Source organism: Ailuropoda melanoleuca, chromosome 19 (genome assembly GCF_002007445.2).
Source record: "Ailuropoda melanoleuca isolate Jingjing chromosome 19, ASM200744v2, whole genome shotgun sequence".
NCBI classification, from domain to species: domain Eukaryota; kingdom Metazoa; phylum Chordata; class Mammalia; order Carnivora; family Ursidae; genus Ailuropoda; species Ailuropoda melanoleuca.
This window is the reverse complement of record NC_048236.1, coordinates 23208031-23233752: the sequence shown is the minus strand read 5'-3', so window position 1 is coordinate 23233752 and position 25722 is coordinate 23208031. Positions and strand designations below refer to the sequence as shown.

The 25722-nt window shown below is 37.4% G+C and overlaps 1 protein-coding gene across 4 annotated transcripts in view; it reads right to left on the bottom strand.

Annotated features, from left to right (window-relative positions):
* SMAP1 (small ArfGAP 1) overlaps nt 1-25722 on the bottom strand; it is a 229245-nt gene that overhangs the window by 21348 nt on the left and 182175 nt on the right. For all 4 annotated transcript variants that reach the window (XM_034648123.1, XM_002925869.4, XM_034648124.1 and 1 more), the window contains one exon: nt 3254-3344. In XM_034648123.1, coding sequence (XP_034504014.1) covers nt 3254-3344 — 91 coding nt within the window. The remainder of the gene's footprint in view (nt 1-3253; nt 3345-25722) is intronic.

The window sequence follows — 25722 nt, the reverse complement described above, 5'->3', positions numbered from 1 at the left end:
TAATGGTGAGGGTTTTCTCTGTATTTTCTGCAAATGCTTTAAGTTAATGCCTGTTCCAGTCTCATTCACATGGGGATATACCTTCACCTTTGCATGACCATAAATCATACTTCAGGGTACCTGCTCCCTACCCCATACCATGTTTCAATTTACAGGGGAAAAGCAGAGTCCTCTTAGGGGAGAGTGGTATGCTTGCTTACCTTGGGCAACAGAAAAACAGTCTGCTGCCCAAAGTAGATACCAATAATCAATTCTGATTTAGGATCACTGTTTGTTTTGAGCTGGAAGGGACCTCTGATTCTCTGTGGTCTCCTAGACCTTCGCAAACTCAGTAAATGTCATGCTTCATTCAGAGAGCTTTCAAAAAAAAGTCTGAAAATATTTTTTAAAAGAATTTAAGATGTTGACAAACCAGCAAGAGTGAAGAGTTGTACAACTCTAGGTAAGATACCCCCATATCCTGCTGCTAAAACTTCATCAGTAAGATATCCCTGTTTCTGACCTTAGCTCCTATCCCTGCCACCTTTGGAACTCTTCCAGTATATGATCTAAAACTGATAGTCACCAGCAAAATCCACTATATGTTCTTACCTTCCTCAAATATTTTCTTCACCTTCCTGTCCTAAATGAACCTTGATTCTCCCCTAAAGACACTGTTCCCTGAAGCTCTCCCACTGTCAAAAAGAGAGCTGTGTCAGGAAACCCACAGACCATGATTGAGAGAAAGAAATGTTAACTGACAGAAGCCAAGGAGATTTTGGAGTTGTTTGCTATGTAGCATGGACAGCTATCACAGAAAGTGATACCAGAAGAGGGGTGGTGCCATCACCAAATCCTAAAATCTGTGGTACTGGCTTTGACAGTGGGGCGGGGGGCAAAGGACAGGGAAACACTTATAGGATCCTGAAAAATGGAGACAAGATATGTGACAGTGCAAGAGTCAGTAAGCAGTCCCCAGCAATCATCTGGAAGGTAGGAAACATTCAAATGAAGTTCTAGCAGAGATGCCCTAGGTGACCCACAGACTTGAGAGTAAGAGAAAGAAATGTGTACTGATGTCAGCTGCTGAGCTCTGGTGGTTATTACTACACAACATAACTGTAGCAATAGCTGAGTATTTAAGGCCACTCACCCATTTGTCTACTACATCCCACTGGCTAGTCAAGACATTGCTATAGCAATTTTTCTTGTCCTGAATCAGCAGATTTGCCTGTTCCACAGGTTCATTCCTGAAGGTAAACATCCTTATAATTTCAGTTGGTCAGCAAATCTTATTGGCTCCATCTTCGAAATACATCCAGATCCTGATGACTTCTTTTAACCTCCAATGTCACCACTGCCTCTAAGCCACTGTCATCTCTCACCTGTATTATTCTAACAGTTTCCTTATTCGTCTGCTTCCAGCCTTGCCTTGCTACAATTTATTCTTAACATAGTAGCTACAATAATTCTTTAAAAATGAAAGTCAGTTCATGTACATTTTTGCTCAAATCTCTCCAACATATTTCCAGGACACTCAGAGTAAAATCCACAGTCCTGTTACAATCTACCCGCCTCTCTCCTCACCTGGCACACTCCCTTCCTCTGTCACGACTCTCCCCAGAGATCACTCCACTCTGGCTACACAGTCATCCCTGTTGGTTCTTGCACACATCAAGTAAGTGGCTCGTACAGAGGAGCCTTTGAGCTTGCTATTCTCTCTGGTTAGAATGTTCTTGCCCCACACGTCCAGATATCCACAACTGCTTCAGGTCTTTGCTCCAGCAATACTCAGTGAGCACCATCCATGCCCTGGCCACCCTATTTAAAATTACAACTACTCATTTTTACTTTATCTATTGCACTTACCATATATGACCCATAATATACCTTACTTAAGTGTTATTTACTATTTCCCCAGATAGAATGAAAACTCCAAAAGGTCAGGTACTTCTATCTGTTTCCTTTCATAGCTCTCTCCCTAGTGCCCACAATGGTGCCTGGAAACATGGTAGACACTTAATCAGTATTTGTTAAATCAATGAATCTGCAGGATTAAGAGTCAGGTCTAGTTTATATTTTACATTTCTAAATTATAAAGTAATAAACCAGACACACAGACTGGAAAGGAAATGCTAGGGTGAAGACAAACATTCATATAGCTTGAGTAAGATATTTTCTTACTTGGCAGTATGTCTTCTTTTCTTTTCTCTCATTTACAGAAAAGAAAATACAGAAATTATACGGACTAGAATTCAACATAATTATTTCAGAGCCCCTGGACTAAAGCCCTATTTTCAAAATTACAGTTATATATACTACTTATTTTCACCACCACAGAAAATTTTTACCTACAGGGATATATTTCCACGATATACCAGTTTCCTAAAAAATGAATAAAACAGTCAACTATAATTCTTAAAACAAAAACAATATACTCAATAAGAAAAAAGATCAATTTTTAGAAAAGCAGTATATGAAGTTCAACTCTAAGTATCTTTCATTTTTTCCTTTGTTAATCTTTCTCCAAACTAAAAAAAAAAAGTTTACATTAATTACTGTTGAAGGTTCAGATACTACTAAAAATAACCATTTATTTAAAGCTATTTTTGTAGGAAGAGAAGAAAGATATAAAAAGGGCTGACAGTATTTGTAGATAAGCACATATAAACATTCCTTGAATGGAAGCCTGTTTACTTTCCAGGCACACAACATGTATCTGTCAGCCATAAAAATAAATATGACATTAAATTAAAATGAGCACTTCTTATTGTCATCAAATAAATGAAGTGAATTTAGCCACTAGATCTAGGTGTAAAGCGCATTGCTTCACTTAACCAAAATTAAATTTTCTTTTAAATCAGGACAGATTACAATAAGGCTACCCCATAATTATTTTGCTAAGGGAATCCCAACAAAACTAAAGAGAAGTGGGGGTACGAGAGAAGGAGGGAGAGAAGAGAAAAAGAAATCTACTCTTTATTTTAAATGTTGAAATGTCAGTCTACTAAGCCTCTGAAGATTACTTTGATATCTCTTCCTTACCCCAAGGAACTCATTACTTGTATTTCAGTGGAGACAGTGCTGACAGACACTAGCTCCCTTATTAAAGACTTCCCTTTTTGTGGGAACTGAGCACACTAATCATACCATTTTCAAATTCAGTTAACAGGTATCTTTTGGTATACTGATGATAAAGCCATTATATTCATTTCAAGTGAAGACTTCAATTATTTTATAACTCTTAAGGTGACTTGCATTTTTTGTTACTTACCAAGTCCTAAAAGATCAACAGTGGGCTCTACAGCTTTTTTAGGGCTGGTACTTTTTTTGGGCTCCAACTGCTGATCTTCTTTCTTCTGCAGCTTTAAAGTAAATAATCAGATTTATTAATTTTTCTTAAATAAATTGAACAGGACTTTTAAGCCCCAATTAATTATGCATATTTTTATATAGTGTAATGAAGTATATGAAGCATAGTGTAATGAAGCCCAAAGAGTTTATTATTGTATAAAAAACAAGTAAGCATGATCACTGAACTTGAAATGACAAACCTTACATACCAGGATCCCAAAAGAGTAAATATACACACTTAACGTAATTGTTCTTAATCATTTAAGTCCTTTATATGAAGTTACACTTTTTAAAAGAACTCCATTTCATATTATTTGCTAGCTACTGTTAATGTGCCCTGTTAACTAGAGGCCGGAGAGGCCTTCAGACTCTTCATGAGCACGCTGTTACTCCACTCATCCACACTGCTGACACGGGAGACACCAGTGCACCAAGAAAAGCCTAATGAAATGTTACTTGATAGGTTGTCCTCCTGAGTCTACACTACACGATCAGTTACATTTTTAAATATAATGTTCTTCTAGTTCTCAGAAACCCAAGTCACAGTTATACGTTCTAAATTTTCTCTTTCTTACTTATACAGAAATGTTCTGTAGGACAGGATGAAAAGACACACGTCCACTGGATTATCAACTCGAAAGCCTACTTCTCTTTTCACTTTTTTTAATGTAGATATAATTGTCATATAACATTACATTAGCTTCACGCGTACGACATAATGATTCCATATTTGTATACATTGTAAAATCATCACCATACAGTAAGTGTAGTTAACATCACCACACATAGTTACAGAATTTTTTTTCTAATGGTGAAACTTTTAAGACCTACTCTTAGCAAATTTTAAATATACAAGACAGTATTATTAACTATAGTTACCATGCTGTACATTACACCCCTAGGAATTATTTCTTTTGTAACTGGAAGTTTGTACTTTTAATTCCCTTCACCCATTTGCCCACTTTCCACCCTCACCCCTGCCTCTGGCAACCACCCATCTGTTCTCTGTACCCATTACCTTGGTTTTTTCATTTGTTTTTGTGTGTTTGGAGCTTTTTTTTTTAGATTCTACTTACAAGTGAGATCATATGGCAGTTGCCTTTCTCTGTCTGACTTATTACTCTTGGCACAATGCCCTCAAGGTTCATCCAAGTTCATCCAAGTTGTCAGAAATTTCATTCTATCTTATAGCTGAATAACATTCCATTATATATACAGCCTACCTCTCTTAGACCAAGAAAATAAAACATTCATTCACTCACATTCATTTTTCAAACCATTCCTACAAGATCATTTCTTCTACAACTACCTGAAAAGTTCGTAACTTAGTTGTTCCATGAGTACATTTTTGTTAGCTATACAGATGTATCATTTCTAAGAACATACATCTACTCTTAACTTGTTTTTAGTCACAACTATCTCCATCAAAATTATCATATTATTTAATTAACCTACCATCACAGATATAAATTCTTTAATAACCTTCTCAAATACAGAATCATCAGCCTATAACAATACACAATTCTCAGAAGTTTAACATAATCCATTTCACATTTTATTTTTCACCTCCAACAGAGGTAAGACTTACCTTGTTTATAGCAAAATAATTTCAAAGAAAGCACAGTTTATAGTAACCACTGAATCAATTCCTTCCAACTAAATACTTAAAATGCTAGAACTTCCCTCCTTCCTTTTTTCCTGGACAATCTGTATCGAGTGTTTAAGCACTCAACTCTGCAAAAGAACCCAAGGATAAGTGGCCACAAAGCAGGCAAACTTCAAATAACTTCTGAGCAGGATTCTACTAGCAGCTTCCCTCAAACAGGCTTTCATTGATCTCAATTCATACCCCTGTCTGTAATACTCTGTTACCATATAAGTGTCTTATGCCTGGTAGGCATTTAAAAATCTAATCTGTGATTTAACTTAAAATCAGAAAGCCTTAAAGTTGAAAATAAACTTAAAATAATCTGGCCAAATTCATTCACTTTGCAAATTAACTGAGGTTCAGATATCATATGCTAAATAGGGAAAGAGTAACCAAAGCTTATTTTCTGTCCTTCAATTTAAAATTCTTTCTTTGATATATTTTACTGAAACTTCTTCCCTGCAAAAGAAGCACAGAATAAACCTGTAAGGGATTCCTTCCTATTTACTTTCTGCATTCTAATAATCTGAAATCTCTTCAGGCCAAAACAACTTTTTAAAAATTCAAAATTCTGGTTTATGAGTTATTTTCGCACTAAATTAGAACTACCTTTTAAAATATTGCTGAGTACGAAATTACCCATTGTTTGGAAAGGAGAGAAAAAGCCAAATCAAACAAACAAGAGATTTTCTGGTAATCCACACTTCCATCCTCAGAACTACTGCAAACAGTCTAGAAAATATCTTTCCTTCCAGATGTCATACATCTATATGGGTTCCCAGAGTTTCTCTTCTTTAGATTGCAATTGCATCATAGTTTAAATAGGTGTTTATCAACCATCTCCACTGAAAACTGCATAATATAGAATATGTGTATAGTAGTGCAAAGTAAAGAAACATTTAAAGGGAAGAATAAGGGGTATATCCTAAACATAGTTTACCAAATTGCAGGCACAGCCCACTACTCAGTTTTGAAATCTAATTTTTGGGTAACAATGAGAATTTTTTTTTTTTGGCACTAAAAAAATGAAATAGAAAACAGTGCACTCTACAAAGTAAAGGTAAGTATTCATGAATTGTTTTGCATATTTGTGCACACATTGAGCACATGCAGGCTGGATCATAATATAACACATATTTCTTGTCAGCGTCATGGGTAGAGAACCACTGCTCTGAATACAGTCTGCTCCTTTGCTCCTTAACAGTGGATCAACCTATATGAGTGAAAAACATCTGTGCCCTAAACCTTACAAACTACTCCAAAAAGAGGTGGCTATTCCGGATGGATTTCAACAATTCAGACATGAATTACTCTTAGAGTTGGCATTTCACAGGTTGCCCCACAAATTAAAAAGGCAAAAGAGTCTATCACTTTAAAAACTACGTTGTATTTCTTCATCTTCAAATCTTACTGAGGCAGTATCACAAACACACTGGTGTGTGGCAGAGATCATTTTAGGGATCATTCTTTTATATATTCATAGTAATCCAAGTACTACCTTATATACATTAGTGAGAGCTACGAAGACTGAATTCAGATGATACTCCATTCATAAATGTAAACTTGAGAAATTAACCTCATTATTCTTATTTTGAAATCTACTAAAGACAAAATTCAAGGACAGATACACCAAAGCAACAAACTACAGAGGTAAGAAATCTTAAAATTCTAGCCAGAATAATATTTAATCTTTCAGAACTTAAATATCCACAAAAAGACATTAATTTTCTATTTAATTTGAGTGACTTTCTAATAACTAAAAATTAACTTATTTACATTTACAATCATTTTTACAGATCTTTGTGTAAAATGACAGAAATAAAGCATTTATTTTCCTAGTCTTAGATAAATTATCTAAGAAATACAGACTTGAGAGATAAAAAAAAATCTTTGCTTATACAGTGCCCTTATGAGGGTTTGGAAAAAACCTCTAAAAAATCCTCTAAATTAATGCAGCCCTCTAAAACAAAGACTCGTATTTAAAAAAAAAAAAACCCACAAGCTAAAAATATATCTAGGTATTGCATTTTATTCCATGATAATATACATTTAAGCCCAGTGCCATCACCAATAAATTGAGAGGCAAAGAGCCTATTTCAAACAGGCTTTGAAATCATGTCCACTGCTGTGGCTTCTTGACACTGCCATATTGTAAAAGCTGACAAGACACTCAGTTTTTGACTGAAGAGAAAGATTACAGAAGGCCTCAGACACTGAACTAGAAAGACAGTGTCAAAATAATAAATCTTTTTTCACCACAAAGCATAATCTAGCATTTCAAAAATGAAACATTTAAAATTATCAAAATCAAATCTCAAGAAATAAGACAGGAAGTTAGGAATAGTTTTTTCCTTCTCCCTCATTACAATATCCATGGCAACAGGGCACTGTGACAGCTTTTAAACAGCCTGGATTTATCAGGAAGGAAGCAGAAGTACCCTGTGTTTATCCTGAAAACACTAACTTCATGGCCACGCTGAGGTCTACTTAGTTTGTATAGCAAAACATATTTTTCACTCTTTATTTATATAAAAAAAAATATATGTATATATACACACACGTATATACATGTATATATATCTCACCAGATTAATGTTAGAGAAGAACTATTTGTAGACTCCCAAAATATATTCCAGTTAAACATTTTGATTAACAAACAGATGTGTAATAGATTATGCCTTCCTGACCATCTCTTCTAAAATGAAAAAATCTTTAAGAACATATCTGATTTCTACCAGACTTAGATATAATACTTACTGAGTACTATTTGCCAAATATTTTCAGGATCTAAAGATAATAAACCTTAAATCAAAGTATTAAAACTATTATTTGTCCTTTTCTTCTACAGCATACCAATTTCTGTTGAGTTTTGAAAAAAATAACAAGATAAAATTATTAAAGATGCCTGAAATGTAGCTCTCATATAAATTATGTAATTTCTTGAAGTGAAATTTTAGAAGATTTTGGACTAAATATGCTATCATCTTCTTAGGATTTGGGGGCAAGGATATAATAAAGTGTAATAAAAGTAAATCAAGACCTTGCCAACTACATTTTCCCTCATGTAACTATCACCGCTCCGACATTTCACATTTAGCTTCGATATGTCAATCAGTATGTATAGAATCATTCTACTTTAAAATCTCCTGCTACTAAAAACGTTATGCAATTTGCCTTTTAATAAGTGAGGAATGCAGTCAACTGTCAATGAATAAAATTAGGCAATTTTTAATTTATTAAATACAATTTTCTAACAAGCAAGAATACTACAGGTCTGCTTAGATTAAGAAATTTTATAAGTTCCTTAGACATAAATTGAGCAGATGTCTCATTCAAATTAGTATCCACGATTATAAATGAATAAAAACCCTACTTAGTTTCCAACTCCTACACTTACCAACCTTTTAAATAACAGAAATAACAGCTTAGCCCCTAAAATGTGATTCACTATGCTTAAGATGACCAATTAACGTAGATAATAACATTAATACATATTATAAGAATAGGGAAGCTATACAATTTTCTAAATGCTAGAGGTAATTAAAAACTTTTTAAAAAACTGACTACATCTCGGGGCACCTGCATGGTTCAGTTGGTTAAGCATCCAACTCTTGATTTCAGTTCAGGTAACGATCTCAGTGTTCTGAGATCAAGCTCCTCGTGGGGCTCCCTGCTCAGCAAGAAGTCTGCCTGGGATTCTCACTTTCCCTCTCCCTCTGTCCCTCCCCCTACTCTCACACTAGATCTCTCTCAAATAAATAAAATCTTTAAAAAAAAAACCCAAAAAACTGACTACATCTCAAATATGCCTTAACTAGTTTATGTATGATCAGTTTCCTTTAACATTTATAGAATCATACAACCAGAAGGGATATAAAATATATTAAATGTTCAACTCTCTCATTTTAAAATTAAGGATATTAAAGTGAGATGATTTGTCCAAAGACTCCATAAGTGGCTAAAGTAGCTATTATCCTGACAGAACTCTTTCCCCCAGTACCATGATGCCTTTTCCTTAAAAATTTCTATTTATTACAAATTAGACTCAAAATTACCCAATAGCTTACACGGATACTATTTTTCCGATGACACAAAGAAAAGCTGCAAAAAGGAACCACAATCTAACAGATTACAAGGCAAGTACACAAATAATTTCACACAAGGTAGAGTATAAAGACCATATGAAAGGTGTAAAATGCAACTTATACCCATGATGGTGGTCATTAGATGATTAGGACTTTAAAAAGACAATAGTATTTACTTTGAAGTCTGTAGGAAAGATACAAAGGAGTCCAATAGGTAGGAGTTGGTTTTAAAAGTACCAAGTAAGAAAACTGAGTATGGGAAAGCAAGAAAAACAGTGGATATATATGACTAACCTATTGGTTTAAGTGTATAGAAACAATAACAAAAATTTGAAAAAATAAGCTAGGGCAAAACTGTAGAAGGATCTGGACAATCAACCAGAGCTAGTAGTTAGGGCACCAATTTTCAAAGGCAGTAGCCAAAGCACACATTACTCCTAGGGAAGTGTGTGAAGCATACATACGAACTGTACTGAGAAAGAAAATGATCACTACTATTGTAAGCATAGGGGTGTGCTGTCTTGTAACATGATCAGAGCAATGTTTTAGGAGTGTGAAGTAGAAACTAGATAATGAGCAGTGGAAGGAACACCCCAAGAAACACCTTTACGATCAAGAAAACTGGGTCATGTTCCCCTTGCAACAGGATGTTAACAGCCTAGAGAAACTGTCCCTAAAAGGTGCATGCATAGTCCAGGGAAACAGTGTCCCCAGCTTGACCTTTAGCTATCCAGCCTTTTACATACATTTGTTTTGCAGTTAAAACCCCCCTTGTGGGCTTTTCAGATACATTATGGGAATGGACATGCAGAGTAGGAAAGTGGTTACATAATCTTACCGTATGTCAGTCAAGGAGCCCTCAGCACCACCCACCGCTAGTCACAGGTCTTCCTGGTCCAGAAAAACCCAACACATATCCAACCCCAAAACAACCTAGGGGCCGGTTCCAACTCGCAGAACCTCGCTGAACTCCACTCTCCCTTAAAGAGTGTACTGTTGCTTTAATAAAACGGTTCTCTGCTTTCGCTTTGGGCACCAATCTCTAATTCTTTACTGCTTCAGGCCAAGAGTGGAGACACAACACTTTGCAGGACAGGAGGATTAACATTAATTTACTCCTTCATTACAACTGGAAATCTGAAATATATTTTCTAATAAGCCACTTAATAACATACAATTACGAGAATACTACTTTTACCTGGATACATGGTGAAATCATTAGAGTAGGATTTCACCTGTTTTACAGAATTTTTTAGTAAAAATTTGACAAGTTACTCAAAGTATTGGGTTGTACTTCGTCATACATTCTATAAAGCAGAAAAACTGCAAAGACGGAAGGATCTTTATTGTTTACCCTTATTAGTCTCAACTGTCTAAAACCAATACATTAATAAAATTCACTCACTGCTTTAATCCCTAGGATATACTGATTGTTATAATTACTATATATGTGTTCGTATGTGTCTGCTGTCACAAACAAATTATATAAAATCCTGTTTAGAACTATTTTATGTAAGAAATAATCTTGCACATAACTTATTTCCAACATCTTATTTTGTTTTACTGATTCTGAATCGTGTTAAAGTTTCCTTTTTTCTTCTTTACCATTCTTTACAACGTACTTATAAATCTTTCTTACATTAAACTTATCAATACAGTGTACTGTTTTTGAATTTAATATTCTTTAATAAGTTGTATTTTTAGGTTCAATTTAGAGCTGTAATCTACATTTTATTTCCCCAACCACATGGACATCTTTCAGTAAATGGCTCTTTATATGGCCTAGGGACATTACAATCCCAAACAATACTTCACTGGGCTGGAGAAATAGGAGACTTATATAAACTTCAGAAAGGAAGGAGCCTTAGAAGACATTTACTCAATTTATTATGTGATGCATAAAATACCACTGTAACATCTCTTACATGGCGGTTTCTCTGTAAGAAAATTTTCCACTATTATGGAATCATGGATATGGTTATACAGCATATTCCATATTTGGACAATGCTAAATATTAGAAAGTTTCCTCTTCAGGCAGCCTGTAACATCTACTCACTTATCCCTATACTCCACGACAGAGCTGTGCAGAAAACAAGTGAGACATGATTAAGTGGAGCCTTGACCCTCTCAGCAGCCATAGCAGACCACTGATTCACATCAAGCCCTCAGTTATCTAAAATTCCCTGACATTTTCCTTTGTGATATTATATTTAGGGCAGTTGAGATTTGGATGCACTTATTTTGGAATTTTACTTTTGTCCAACTTGTTGGCATTTTTGTGCTTACGATTTTTTTGAGGAATTGCTCTGTCATGCAATGTCTTAACTAATCTTTGTTGGTTATTTGAAAATTTGAACAATACGACATTGATATGCTCAGTTAATAAAAATACTGAAAAGAACAAAGTCCAGGATTCAGCACCAAAGAGTGCAGCAAACTCCCTCGGTACTAACATCAATTCTATTTACCGGATTTCTCTGGTATAGCTGTCCATCCAGTTCACAATCTATCTACAGTCCGCACATCAGGCCTACCCATCTACATCTTGACCAGAAAGATATCTAAGAATCTCAAACAATAAGCTGAGTCTGACAGGAGCTGCTCCCAGAGAACCCATATAAGCACCTAGTGACTGCTGTTAGCATTTTGAGAAAAGAAGTAAGCCATTAAAAAAAAAATCCCATTTGATTTTTGCATAGAATTCATGTCAAGCTCAATGATACAAGCATTCATAATCCATGTACATTTTCGTTTTAAGAATCTGGACATTTGCCTATCTCTACTCTTCTCGCTCCTGTCTCAGTTTGTACACTTTCTCAAAGAATGACCTATAGTGCTTTATACATTAGGTGCTTTATACATTAAGGTTTCCCATTATGTAACACAAACATCAAATGCCTACACTGGTAAAATAACAGTTACTTTGCAGGATTTTTGTGAGGATTAAGTAAAATAATATATAGAGTCCCTTTCATAGTGGGGGGACACATAACAGGTACTTCATAAATGGCAGTCAGTGGTGATTGTGGTGGCAGCCTTTACAGTTATGTGCCAGGTCCCATAAAGCACGAGGGATACAAAGATGAAGAAGACTTGGTTCTCAATCTTCAGAAGCTTATATTTTTTCAAGCAAACAGACACAATCATAACTGTGGTTCAGAGTGGGTTAGTGGAATGATGGTATTAAAAAAAAATAAATAAAGGAAGTCTTCTGGAAGCTCACAGGAAAGTCATGCTTAGGCTCAGCATGTGTCTGAATAATGCATTATGAGGTAGGTGACTGTATGTCCCAGTTTGCTCAGGACAACTGCAGTTAATGCCTGTGATTCCAACTTAACTGTTAGTAGTATCTGGTTTCACTCTTAAAAGTATCCAGTTTGAAATACCCATCACAATTATATTTAGAGCCTTTGCCTGAAGACAGGAATTGGCTACAGTACTGTTGGACTCAGGTGTAAAGGGATTCCTCTCCTTCTAGCAATAATAAACTCCTTGAGGGCAGAATGATCTTTCAAAGTTCTGTAAGACTGTGGACTGCATCCAAATGTCTAGTCAGGGGTCGCCTGGGTAGCTCAGATGGTTAAAGGTCTGCCTTCGACTCAGGTCATGACCCCAGGGTCCTGGGATCGAGCCCCACATGGGGCTCCCTGCAGGGAGTCTGCTTCCGCCTCTCCTTCTACTGCACCCCCTGCTTGTGCTCTCGCTCTGTCAAATAAATAAATAAAATCTTAAGAAACAACAACAACAACAAATGTCTGGTCAGCTTCTCAGTGGTGAATTAGCAAGACTGGGAAAAAAAAATCAGTAATGCCAATACAAGGAGTAGGCTGTATCTATACCTATGTCTTTAACATTCATCTATTTCATTCTTGCTTTACACAGTAGTCTGGAGGTTTACAGAGAAAGAAAAAGTTTTTTAATAATTACTACTTAATAGCAAACTATAACTAAAAGAAAAAAAATAAATGGGGTGCAGCTGGAAAGGGGCCACCGCCTTGTGCATCACACAACCCTCGTTTGTGGGGAACCTGGAACTAAACTATTCACAGAAGACATGCTTCTGGGTCAAGGTTTTACGTGTGGCTAAGAAGCTCCCTTGTAGCAACCCACTGAAAGTCAGCCCTCAACACAAGAACTTGTAATTAATAAATAAATAAATAGATGGATAAATAAATAAATAAATAAAATAGTACTTATAACAAATGCAGGAAGGAAGGAAGGAACGAACGAACAAAGAAAAGAAGGAAGGAAAACATTAGCCAAACACCTAACTTCAAACCTAGCTTGGACACTTCCCGGCTGTGTGGCTTTGAACAAGTCAGAGTATCTTCGAGCAGGGTCAGCTTTGTGGGTGTAACCTGTGCAGTCCCACAGAATCCCACAAAAGGTTTAATAGCTATTGCACCCTGAGGACTTCATTTTATCTTTGAACTTGATTTTGTAAATCCAGTGAGACAATGAAACCTAAGCTTAAGCACAGAAGGTATGTACAATACGCTGCCCATTTGCATACAGTTGTCATGATGTTCCATGAGCACAGAATTCCTGTGTAAGGACCCAAGTGGACACAATGAAAGCATATTAGTTCTACAACAGAGTAAGCAGAGTATCAACAGCCCTAAGGGGCCATGCTTTCTCTTTTAGAAGCAGAAGAAGGCAATAAAGACCAAAAACTCCTAATCCTTTCTTACTCATGTCACTCCCCTGTATCATTTAGAGTGAAAATGACCACAGGAGAGAGACAGAACAATGGATAGGACCTTTCCTTTCAGTCCTTCCTTATCATGAGTTAATCAAAAATAAAGAATGTTGATGGAATATGTGCATATTAATAAGTGAAATAAAAAGAGTATAGTTAGTTTTGTGCAGTATTCCCATTATTCTGGTAAGAACAAAATACCCATGCATGTATAAGCTTAGGAATACAAAGTGTATAAATTTGATGATTCCACACATGAATTAAATACTCTTACGATTACAGTTAAAACTTACATCACAATATAAAGATGAATAAAATTTATGTTGATGTAAATTTTTAATTTTTATTTACTTACAAAAACATTATTTTTTATTTTTTTAAGGTAAACTCTACCCCCAACGTGGGGCTCAAACTCATACTTAGAATAACATTAAATAGCAAATAAAAGACAACTTGACAGTTGAGAGAATGTACAAGAAAGAAAAAAAGCTTTTGTATTTTTGTACATTTAATGGTATGTTTTTCTTGTTTTTTGAACAAGGCCTGCAGGTTATGCAGCTGGCCCTTTCTCTGAGCCTCAGTTTTTGATTAATAAAATAATAAGTCTCATATTGACCTTATGACTGCTAAAATAATAATTAAGGTAAATAAAACAACACTTCCAGTTTCTGGTCCGGCAGATAAGCAGCTTGAAAGTCATCACTTCATCCTAAAAAGTAAAAGTTGAACAAACTGAAAAATAAACAACTCCTCTTAAATTCAACAGAGAAATGAGGTCACAGGGCAAACAGCCGCCCCCAAAATTGGAGAAAAAGACAGGAGAACAGAGAGAATTTCAATTTTTTGCAGCAAAAACCCAGCACCAGGGTAGAAAAACCTGAATTGTATGTAACTGACGAAGTGCTAAAAAGACTCTCAACCTGAGCATCAAAACTGCAGAAGGATCCTGTCACAGGGAGGCCTCACATTTCTGTGAGTTTTACGTTCAAAAGCATTACCAAGGTTCCATTGTGAAGACTGGAGAAAAACTCCCTTTGGTTTTGTCATGGGGTGAGGAAAAGTAGAGCCCAACCTATTGGAGTTTTATCAGTACCTAGCTTACCTGGGGGAAGAGAAATATTCAACTTCAGCCCCCCTCGAACCATCTTGTTCCACCTAAGGTGGGAGAAAGAGGCACTTGAGAAATTCATTGCCCAGGGACACAGGCTCACTAAAAGATAAGACACAATCACAGGACTACTGAATGCTTCTCCGCACACTTCACCACCACATTACTAAAGCCCTATTTACCAAAGTTGCTTTCACCCCATATGTACATTATACTCAGCTTTCAACAAAAAAATTAGTTTAAAAATTACAACAAAAAAGAACAGTTTGAAAAGACAGACCAAACATCAGAACCAGACTCAGAGCAGAGATGTTGGAATTACCAGACTGAATTTAAAATACCTTTGATTAAATGCTAGGGACTTTAACAATAAAAGCAGACAACATGCAAGAACCAATACATAATGAAAGCAGAGAAGTGGAAATTCCAAGAAAGAATCAACGCTATAGATCAAAAACGCTGTAACATAAATGAATAATGCCTCTGATGGACTCATTAGTAGACTAGACATAGCTGAGGAAAGAATCTCGGAGCTTAAGGATACGTCTATAGGAATTTCCAAAATGGAAAAACAAAGAAAACAGACTGAAAAATTAAAAAGAAACAATATCCAAATGGGACAAATATAAAAGGTATAATATACATGTTTCTGGGGTATGAAAAGGGGAAGAAAGAGAAAAAGGAACAGAAGAAATATTTGAAGCCATAATGACTGAGAATCTACACAAATTAATATTGAAGACCAAACCGCAAACCCAGGAAGGTCGGAGAACACCAAGCAGGATAAATGCTAAAAACAAACAAAAAACCCTCCAGCTATCATACAATTTTCAAACCACAGAAAATAAAAAATAAAGAAAAAATTCTGAGGAGACAAGATGGCAGAGGAGTAGGATGATCCTAAGCTTGCCTCGTCCCTCAAACACAACTAGATAAATATCAAATCATTCTGAACACCCAAGAAATCGATCTGAAGTCTTAAGAGAACAAAACTGCACATCTACAAACCAGAAAAATGACCCATGGAATGTAGGAACTGCAAAGCTGACTTGTGAGAGAAAAGAGCTATCAGTGCTCCTCAGCGGAAGGAGCCCTGATCCAGAGGGAGTGCTGAGAGAGAAAGAAGAGAGAGGGAGAAAGCGGAAGGGGGGGGTGTGTGGTGAAAACAGGCATAGGGGACTGCCTAAGAAAACTATTCCCGAAAACCACTTACAGGGAAAAAGGAGGTTACAATACCACTCATTTTCTATAAACAGGGGAGCACAGAGTCTGAAGTTTCAGAGGACTGCCACATCGCCAGGTTCACACCAGGGGAGCTGAGTGGTGCTCCAGTGGGAGAGCAGGGTGGAACCCCAGGAGCAGGCAGCCTGAGGATCCCCAGGGAGAAGTGGTTCCCCTGCTTGGAGTTCACTTGGTAGAGGTGATAGGGTTCTGTGGGGAAAGGACCCTGCAGGTGCCATCAACCTAGCCCGCTCACCAGTATTATGAACAAAGACACCTGCGGAGGGCAGCAAACCCTGGCACCAGCTGTACGTTGCGATTTATCCTAAACTTTGAACCAAGACGCAGTCGCATGAGTGTCTTCTGGGACAAGCCGGCACCTGCCACGGTGCAGGGAAACCCTATCCCAGAGGATAAGTGTAGGTCCCTGCAGCGTGGGGTTTTGAAATTCAACTGTGTCTGACATAAAACACAGGAGTGCTGCACCATTGGCCAGGCAGAAAGCACAGAAAGCTCAGGATGCAGGCAGGGAGGGACCTGACAGAAACCAGGGACATAGGAGGGGTCGCTGTTTGCCTGTCTGTGAGCGCTTACTGAAGAGGGGTGGCATACATTTCCTGCTCTGGAGAGAATCGGGGAAAGAAGCCATTTTCTCCCAAAGCCTACCAACTTGATCCACCTCAGTGAGCTAAACAACGCCACCAAGTAGAGAACAGAGCCACTACACCAAGCCCAGCCCCACTGTGCTCTGCAGGCACATCTTCACCAGGGCAATTCCACCTAAGGACTGGAGCAGCAGGACCCTGCCCCAGAAGACCAGCACAAACTCCTTGCCCACACCAAGTCTACTGATTATCCAGTGCTACAAAGCTTCAGCTCTAGGGGAAACACGATCTAGTATACTTTGGGGTTTTCTGTTTGTTTGTTTTGTTTTTTGTGGATACAGAAAAGGCAATTTTAAAAATATTCTTATTTTTTTAAATTTTATTTTGTATTTTTTAATTTACTTTTATTTCTTTCCTTTCTACCTTTTCTCTATCAAGCTTCTCCTTAAAAACAGACAAAAACACATCCAGGATCTAGCTTCCTTTATGTATTTTATTTTATTTAAAAGTTATTTTTAATTTTTACATTTTTATTTTGCTTTTTTCCCCCTCTGAAATGACAAGATGGAGGAATTTAACCCAAAAGAAATAAAAGGAAGAAATGACAGCCAGAGACTTAATCACTATGAATATATGTAAGATGTTTGAACTAGTATTTAAAACAACAATTATGAAAATAATAGCTGGCTTGAAAAAAATCATAGAAGACACAAGAGAATCCCTTACCTCAGAACTAAAATCTATCCAGGCCGAAATTAAAAATGCTATAGCAGGGATGCAAACCTGAATGGATGCCATAAAAATGAGGATGGACAAAGCAGAAGAACGAATCAGTATATAGAAGATAAAAATATGGGAGCACCTGACTGGCTTAGTTGGCTAAGCATCAGACTTGATTTCAGCTAAGGTCATTGATCTCAGGGTCATGAGATCGAACCCCGTGTTGGTGCCCAATGTGGAGCCTGTTTAAGATTCTCTCACTCTCCCTCTTGCCTGCCCCACCCCCAACTCATGCTCTCGCTCTTAAAAAAAAAATTAAAAAGATAAAATTATGGAAAATAACAAAGCTGAAAAGAAGAGGGAAACAAAGGTAATGGATCAGGAAGGCAGAGTTAGGGAACTCAGCAACTTATTAAAACACACTAACATTCATATCATAGTAGTCCTAGAAGATGAAGAGAAAGAAAAAGGCGAAGGTTTATTTGAATAAATTAGAGCTAAAAACTTCCCTAATCTGAGAAGGGACACAGGCATCAAAATCCAAGAAGCACAGAAACCTCCCATTAAATTCACCACAGCGTATCACAGTCAAATTCACAAAATATACAACAGACAAGGAAAGATTCCTGAAAGCAGCAAGGGAAAAAAGTCCTTAATCTACAGGTAAGACAGATCAGGTTGCAGCAGATCTGTCCACAGAAACGTGGCAGGCCAGAAGAAAGTGGCAGGAAATATTCAACATAATGAATGGCAAACATATGCAGCAAGGCCAATATTCAGAATATATGGAAGACAGAAGCAGTTTCCCAAATAAAAACTAAAGGAACTCAAGACCACTGAACCAGGCATATAAGAAATTTTAAGGGGGACTCTTTGAATGGAGGAAAAAAGACCAAAAGCAACAAAGACTAGAAAGGACCAGAGAACATCACCAGAAAACCAACTATACAAGGAACACAATGACACTAAACTCGTATCTTCCAATAATCATTCTGAATGTAAATGGACTAAATACTCCAATCAAAAGACACGTGGTATCCAAAAAAGAAGATCCATCTATATGCTGCCTACAAGACGCTCGTTTTAGACCTAAAGACACCTGCAGATTGAAAGTATGCAGACAGAGAATCATGTATCACCCTAATGGATGACAAAAGAAAGCCAGAGGAGCCATACTTCTATCAGACAAACTCAATTTTAAAACAAAGACTATGACAAGGGACGAAGAAGGGCATTATATCATAATTAAGGGGTCTATTCATCAGGAAGATTAAATAATTGTAAATATTTATGCCCCAACTTAGGAGCACCCAAATATATAAATCAATTAATAATAAACATAAACTCATGGATAATAATATAAAAATAGTAGGGGACTTTAACACCCTATTTACAGCAATGGACAGATCACTGAAGCAGAAAATTAACAAGGAAACAATGATTTTGAAAGACACACTGGACCAGGTGGACTTAGGATATATATTCAGAACATTTCATCCTAAAGTAGCAGAATACACATTCTTTTTGAGTGCACATGGAACATTCTCCAGAATATATCCTATAATGGGTCACAAATCACCCCTCAACAAGAATACAAAGATTGAGATCACACCATGCATATTTTCAGATCACAACACTATGAAACTTGAAGTCAACCACAAGAAAAATTTGGAAAGACCAAAAATACATGGAGGTTAAAGAACATCCTACTAAAGAATGAATGGGTCAACCAGGAAATTAAAAAAGAAATAAAAAAGTACATGGAAGCAAATGAACATGAAAACATGACAGTCCAGGGGTGCCTGGCTGGCTCAGTTAAGCAGCCGCCTTAGACTTCGGTTGTGATCCCAGGGTTCTTGGATCAAGTGCCACGGCGGGCTCTCTGCTCAGCAGGGAGTCTGCTTCTCCCTCTCCCTCTGCTTGCTGCTCCCCCTGCTTGTGCTCTCTCCCTCTCTGTCAAAGAAAAGGAAAGAAGGAAGGAAGGAAGGAAGGAAGGAAGGAAGGAAGGAAGGAAGGAAAAACATGACAATCCAAAACCTCTGGGATGCAGCAAAGGCAGTTCTAAGAGGGAAGTACACAGCAGTACAGGCCTACCTCAAGAAGCAAGAAAAATCTCAAATACACAACCTAACCTTACACCTAAAGGAGCTAGAAAAGGAACAGCAAATAAAGCCTAAAACCAGCAGAAGGGGAATAATAAAGATTACAGCAGAAATAAATGATACATAGACAAACAAACAAAAAACCCAATAGAACAGAACAATGGAACCAAAAGCTGGTTCTTCTAAAGAATAAAATTGATATTTGCAAATCAATCAATGTGATATAACACATTAATAAAAGAAAGGATAAGAAACATATATTCCTCTCAACAGATGAAGAAAAAACATTTCACAAAGTACAGCATCCATTCTTGATAAAAACCCTCAACAATGTAGGGATAGAGGGAACATACCTCAACATCATAAAGGCCATATACGAAAGACCCACAGACAGTATCATCCTCAATGGGAAAAAAGTGAGAGTCTTTCCCCTATGGTCAGGAACAAGACACGGATGTCCACTCTCACCATTACTATTTAACATAGTACTGGAAGTCTTAGCCTCAGCACTCAGGCATTCAAATCAGCAAGGAAGAAGTCAAACTTTCAATTATTTGCAGACGACATGATACTCTATGTAGAAAACAGAAAAGACTCCACCAAAATATTGCTAGAATACATGAATTCAGCAAAGTTGCAGGATATAAATCAATGTGCAGAAATCTGTTGCATTTCTATACATCAATAACAAAGCAGTAAAAAAAGAAATCAAGGAATCGATCCCATTTGCAATTGCACCAAAAACAATAACATACCTAGGAATAAACCTAATTAAAGAGGTAAAGGATCTGGAACACCAGGGTGGCACAGTCGGTTAAGCGTTTGACTCTTGATTTTGGCTCAGGTCATGAGATCAAGCCCTGCACTGAGCTCTGTGCTCTGAGGGGAATCTACTTGAGATTCTCTCTCCCTCTCCCTCTGCCCTTCCACTCCTCTGCTGCTCACTTGCTCTCTCTCTCTCAAATAAATAAATAAATCTTAAAAAAAAAAAAAAGAAGTAAAAGATCTGTACTTCGAAAACCACAGAACACTTACTAACGAAACTGAGAAGGACACAGAGAAATGGAAAGGCATTCTATGCTCATAGACTGGAAGAACCAATATTGTTAAAAAGTCCACTACCCAAAGTAATCCTACACACTTAATGCAATCCCTATCAAAACACCACCAGAATTTTTCACAGAGCTAGAACAAACAATCCTAAAATTTGTATGGTACCACAAAAGATACCACTCTTCAGAAGAATGTGGAAGAAGAAAAAACTGGAGACATCAAAATTCTGGATTTCAAGCTGTATTACCAAATTGTAGTCATCAAGACAGTATGCTACTGGCACAAAAACAGATACATAAATCAATGGCACTGAACAGAGAACCCAGAAATGGACCCACATCAGTCAACGAACCTTTGACAAAGATTATACAGTCAACTAATCTCCGACAAAGCAGGAGAGAATATCCAATGGAAAAAGGAGTCTTTGCAACTAATGGTGCTGGGAAAACTCGATAGCAACATGCAGAATGAAACTGAACCACTTTCTTACACCATACACAAAAATAAATTAAAAATGGATTAAAGACCTAAATGTGAGGCAGGAAACCATCAAAATCGTAGAGGAGAACACAGGCATCAACCTCTTTTGATCTCGGCCACAGTAACTTCTTACTAGACACATTGCCAGAGGCAAGGGAAACAAAAGCAAAAATGAATTATTGGGACTTCATCAAGATAAAAAGCTTTTGCACCACAAAGAAAACAATCAACAAAACTGATAAGTAACCTACGGAATGGGAGAAGATATATGCAAATGACATATCTGATAAAGGATTAGTATCCAAAATCTATAAAGAGCTTATCAAACTCAAAACCCAAAAAAACAAATAATCCAGCTAAGAAATGAGCAGAAGACAGGAATAGACACTTTTCAAAAGAAGACATCCACATGCCTAACAGACACATGAAAAGATTCTCAACATCACTAATCTTCAGGGAAATAGAAATAAAAACCATTATTAGATACCACCTCACACCTGTCAGAATGGCTAGAATTAACAACCCAAGAAACAACAGGTGTTGGTGAGGATGCAGAAGGGGAACCCCTTATACTGTTGGTGGGAATGCAAACTGGTGCAACCACTCTGGAAAACAGTATGGAGGTTCCTTCAGAAAGATAAAAATGGAACTACCCTACAGATTATCAACAACTGCCAAACTATGGAGAGAGCCCAAATGTCCATCGACTGATGAATGCATAAAGAAGATGTGGTGTGTGTGTGTGCGCGCGCGCGCACACACACACACACACACACACACACAACACACACACACAATGGAATATTACTCAGCCATCAAAAAGANTGCGCGCGCGCGCACACACACACACACACACACACACAATGGAATATTACTCAGCCATCAAAAAGAATGAAATCTTGCTATTTGCAACAACATGGATGGAGGTAAAGTGTATTATGCTAAGTGAAATAAGTCAGAGAAAGACAAATACCATATGATTTCACTCATACGTGGAATTTAAGAAACAAAACAGATAAACATGGGAAGGGTTAAAAAAAAATGAGACAGGGAAACAAACCAAAGAGAAGGGATGGGCTAGATGCATGATGGGTATTAAAGAGGGCACTTGCTGTGATGAGCACTGGGTGCTGCATGTAAGTGATGACTCACTGGATTCTACTCCAGAAAGCAATACTGTACTGTATGTTATCTAACTAAAATTTAAATTAAAAAAAAAAAAAAGAAAGAAAGAAGAAGAAAAATTTCTGAAAGCCAGAGGGGGAATGATCATAATACTTATCTATTGAGGAACAAAGGTAAAAATTACACCAAACTTCTCCTTAGAAACCAGACAAGCACAAAAAGATTGGAATCAAATATTTTAAAGTACTGAAGGAAAAAACCAACAAACCTAGAATTCTGTAGCCTGCAAAATTACTCTTAAGGGAGACATAAAAGATTTTCTTAGACAAACAAGAATGGAGGGAATTTGTTGCCAATAAACTTGCCCTTACCAGAAATTTCAAAGTTCTTCAGAGTGAAGGGAAATGATAAAGGTCAGAAACTCAAAACTGCATAAAGAAATGAAAACCGTTAAGTAGATAAAAGGTAAAGGTGAAATAAAGATAAATACTACAACAGTGCTTTGTAAACTGTAAAAATAAAAATATGTATATAAACATTTCAGATTAACGTTACTATTATAACTTAACTCTTCCCTCTTTCCTTCCTTCCCATTATCTCAGAAGCTGATGGCTGTACATCCTATCTTATCATCAGGTAGTATGATCAGAACACAGCGCTGCTAAACATATTTGACTGCTACTATATCCTGTCAGCCTGCTTTATCAGACACCTTACACTGTTTCAAGGTTTCCTTTATAGCCAGTTGTGAACTCTAGAAATTGTAGCAACTTATTACTAGATCACAAGAAGTCCAGTAGAGAATTTCACCCTTTCACTGTTTGCATTAATATGGTGCAATAAGTCTACAGTGAAAACAGAAGTTCAGTGTCAGAAACCATTCACTTAATTCTCAAACAGAGGATGTTTATCTATTTAAAGTTCTTGGTTTTAATAAAGTAAAATATCTAATAATAAAATAAAATCACTGTTAGTAAAAACAGAACTAATAATTCATAGCTACTTTATTTCAGAATGTTATTTTATAGTTATTAGTAAGGTAACATTATTTGATACTTAATATATCTAAAGTCATGGGAGTTTTTTGTTTTTTTGTTTTGTTTTTAATATTTTATTTATGAGAGAGAGAAAGCAAAGCAGGGGGAGAGGCAGAGGGAGATGGAGAAGCAGACTCCCTGCTGAGCTGGGAGCCCAATGTGGGACTTGATCCCAGGACCTGGAGATCATATCCTGAGCCGAAGGCAGACACTTAACTGTATGAGCCACCCAGGTGCCCCTCTAAATTCATGTTTTAAGTATTCTAGTAGTTCAGTAAGAATTCAATCGAAAGGTATCATTTGATGTTACCACAACCAATACAATCAAAATAACAACTTCCATTTATGGAGTTCACATGTATTTAATCCATGTTTTTATTTTTTACTTTTGTTAGTTAATGATAATCAGTCTAAGAACCATGTTAATATAAACGGGTTTAGAGACTGTGCTCTTTCAGATAAAGCACAGTGAATCAAAGTACTGAACTGCTAGTATAGCTACTACTACCACTACCACACCTACTACAAACACTTCTACTATTAATTACCTATCTCCTTTCTCTCCCCTGCATTAGCTTCCAATGTAACCTACTTCCCTTCTCTTCTGAACGATGGAAATTCTCTCTGGCACTTAGCGCTGCTACTTCACGATAATACAGTGATACCTTCTAATACTTTACTCCTAGCTTTACGTCTTCTTTTTAAACTAAAGAAAAGGTAGATAATCCCAAGCTTGTATCTTCTGGCTCTGCCAGAGAAATATGGGCCCTCAGCTTAGGGATGCTAGATAGGGAAGAGCATAAGGAAAAACTTTCAAGACAACTGAACACATCACACAAGTTACCAGATATTTTACCAACACCAATGAATAAATTACTTATATAAAAAATTGTTTAATTTTTAAAGTCAAAGACAAAAATGAAAGCTGCAAAGAATTTCCTGCAGGATTTGTGTAAGCACAAATAGCCAACTGGTAAAAGACTGCATCCATCATTGGATATGCATAGTACTGCTGGTTCCTAGTGCATTATTAGCGATTAAAAATAGCAATTAAAAAGAAGTTATTGTTAGGTGGTAGGAGGTAAAAAGGAGCAGTGGAAGGAATGCCCCAAGGCAGAGTCCCAAGTCCTAGAGAGGGAACAGACAGCGACATGAGCTGCAGGCAAGGATGGTGATTAATAAGCTACACATTAAAGGTCGGGGGTGGGGGGGCGCAGCACAACATCCTGAGGTGTCTTCCAAGACCTTGGGGCTGACAGATAAAGAGCAAATCAACAGCTAAGGTGTTGAGCAAGTGCCCTCCTCTTCCACCTCTGCCCCAGGGAAACCTAGACTCATTATAATACATTTGCATTGCAGGTACAGCCCCTCCCCACCCCCTATAGAGAAAGGCTGCCAGGAGGCTCTGGTACAAACCTCACAGGGTCAAAACTCCCCCTCCTAACCAGTGGGAGGAGTTCCCCCAAATGATTGGAAGCAGCCTCCATTAGAGATGATCCCAGTGTAAGTCACAGCTCCTGCCAGCCAGAAAGACCCAATAATATCCAATCCCAAAACAACCTAGGGGCAGGCTCCACCTCAGGGAACCTGCGCACTCTCCCACGTTCCCAGTGTATTTTCACTTTAATAAACTGCTTTGTGCTCGCTACTTTTCTCCTGTCTTTTGTGTTTAAGATTTTATTTGAGAGAGAAAGAACGAGCAGAGGGGAAGGGCAGAGAGAAAGAGACTCCTTGCTGAGCAGGAAGCCTGATGTAGGGCTCAATCGCAGGACCAGGAGATCATGACCTGAGCAGAAGGCAGATGCCTAACTGACTGAGCCACCTAGGCGCCCCCTTCTGACTGTCTTTATTGGAGCGCGGATCCCCATGTGAATCTCGTGGGGGAATCCAAGGACTAAAACCTCAATTCACACAAGGCAGACTCTCCCACTGGTAATATTATCACTGGCAGTGATTCAAGTTAGGAGCTATGGGATTTGAATCCCATAGCAGATAAGCAGAGTAGAACATTCCTACAGGAAGCTCCCAACTGTCTTAATGTTATTACCTTACTAGAAGGAGTAACAACTTTAGTTTGACAACAGCCACGCCTCCAGTATCCTGAAAGTCTTCTTTAGCATATGAAAGTCCTTTTGGACACCTCCCTTTGTCCTTACCTCCCCCAACTCCCAAGTATATAATAAGACATTCCTCTCAACCCCAGTGCCACAGCTCTCTGCCCATGGGTCCTGTCCCTGTGCTTTAATAATCACCTTTTTGCACCAAAGACATCTCAAGAATTCTTTCTTGGCCATTGGCTCCGGACCTCACCAACATTCCAAAACTACATCAAGTATGGGTGTTGTTGGGGCTCACCAAGGGCTGGTGTATACATTTCCATATAGTCTATCAGCTACTGCGCTGGAAGTTTTAGTGCATGGAAATACCTTCCTAAATGGCAAGGCCTGTAGAGATATTCTAAGATATATCACTAAGATACTAATCAGTTTAGCTATCACTGTATTA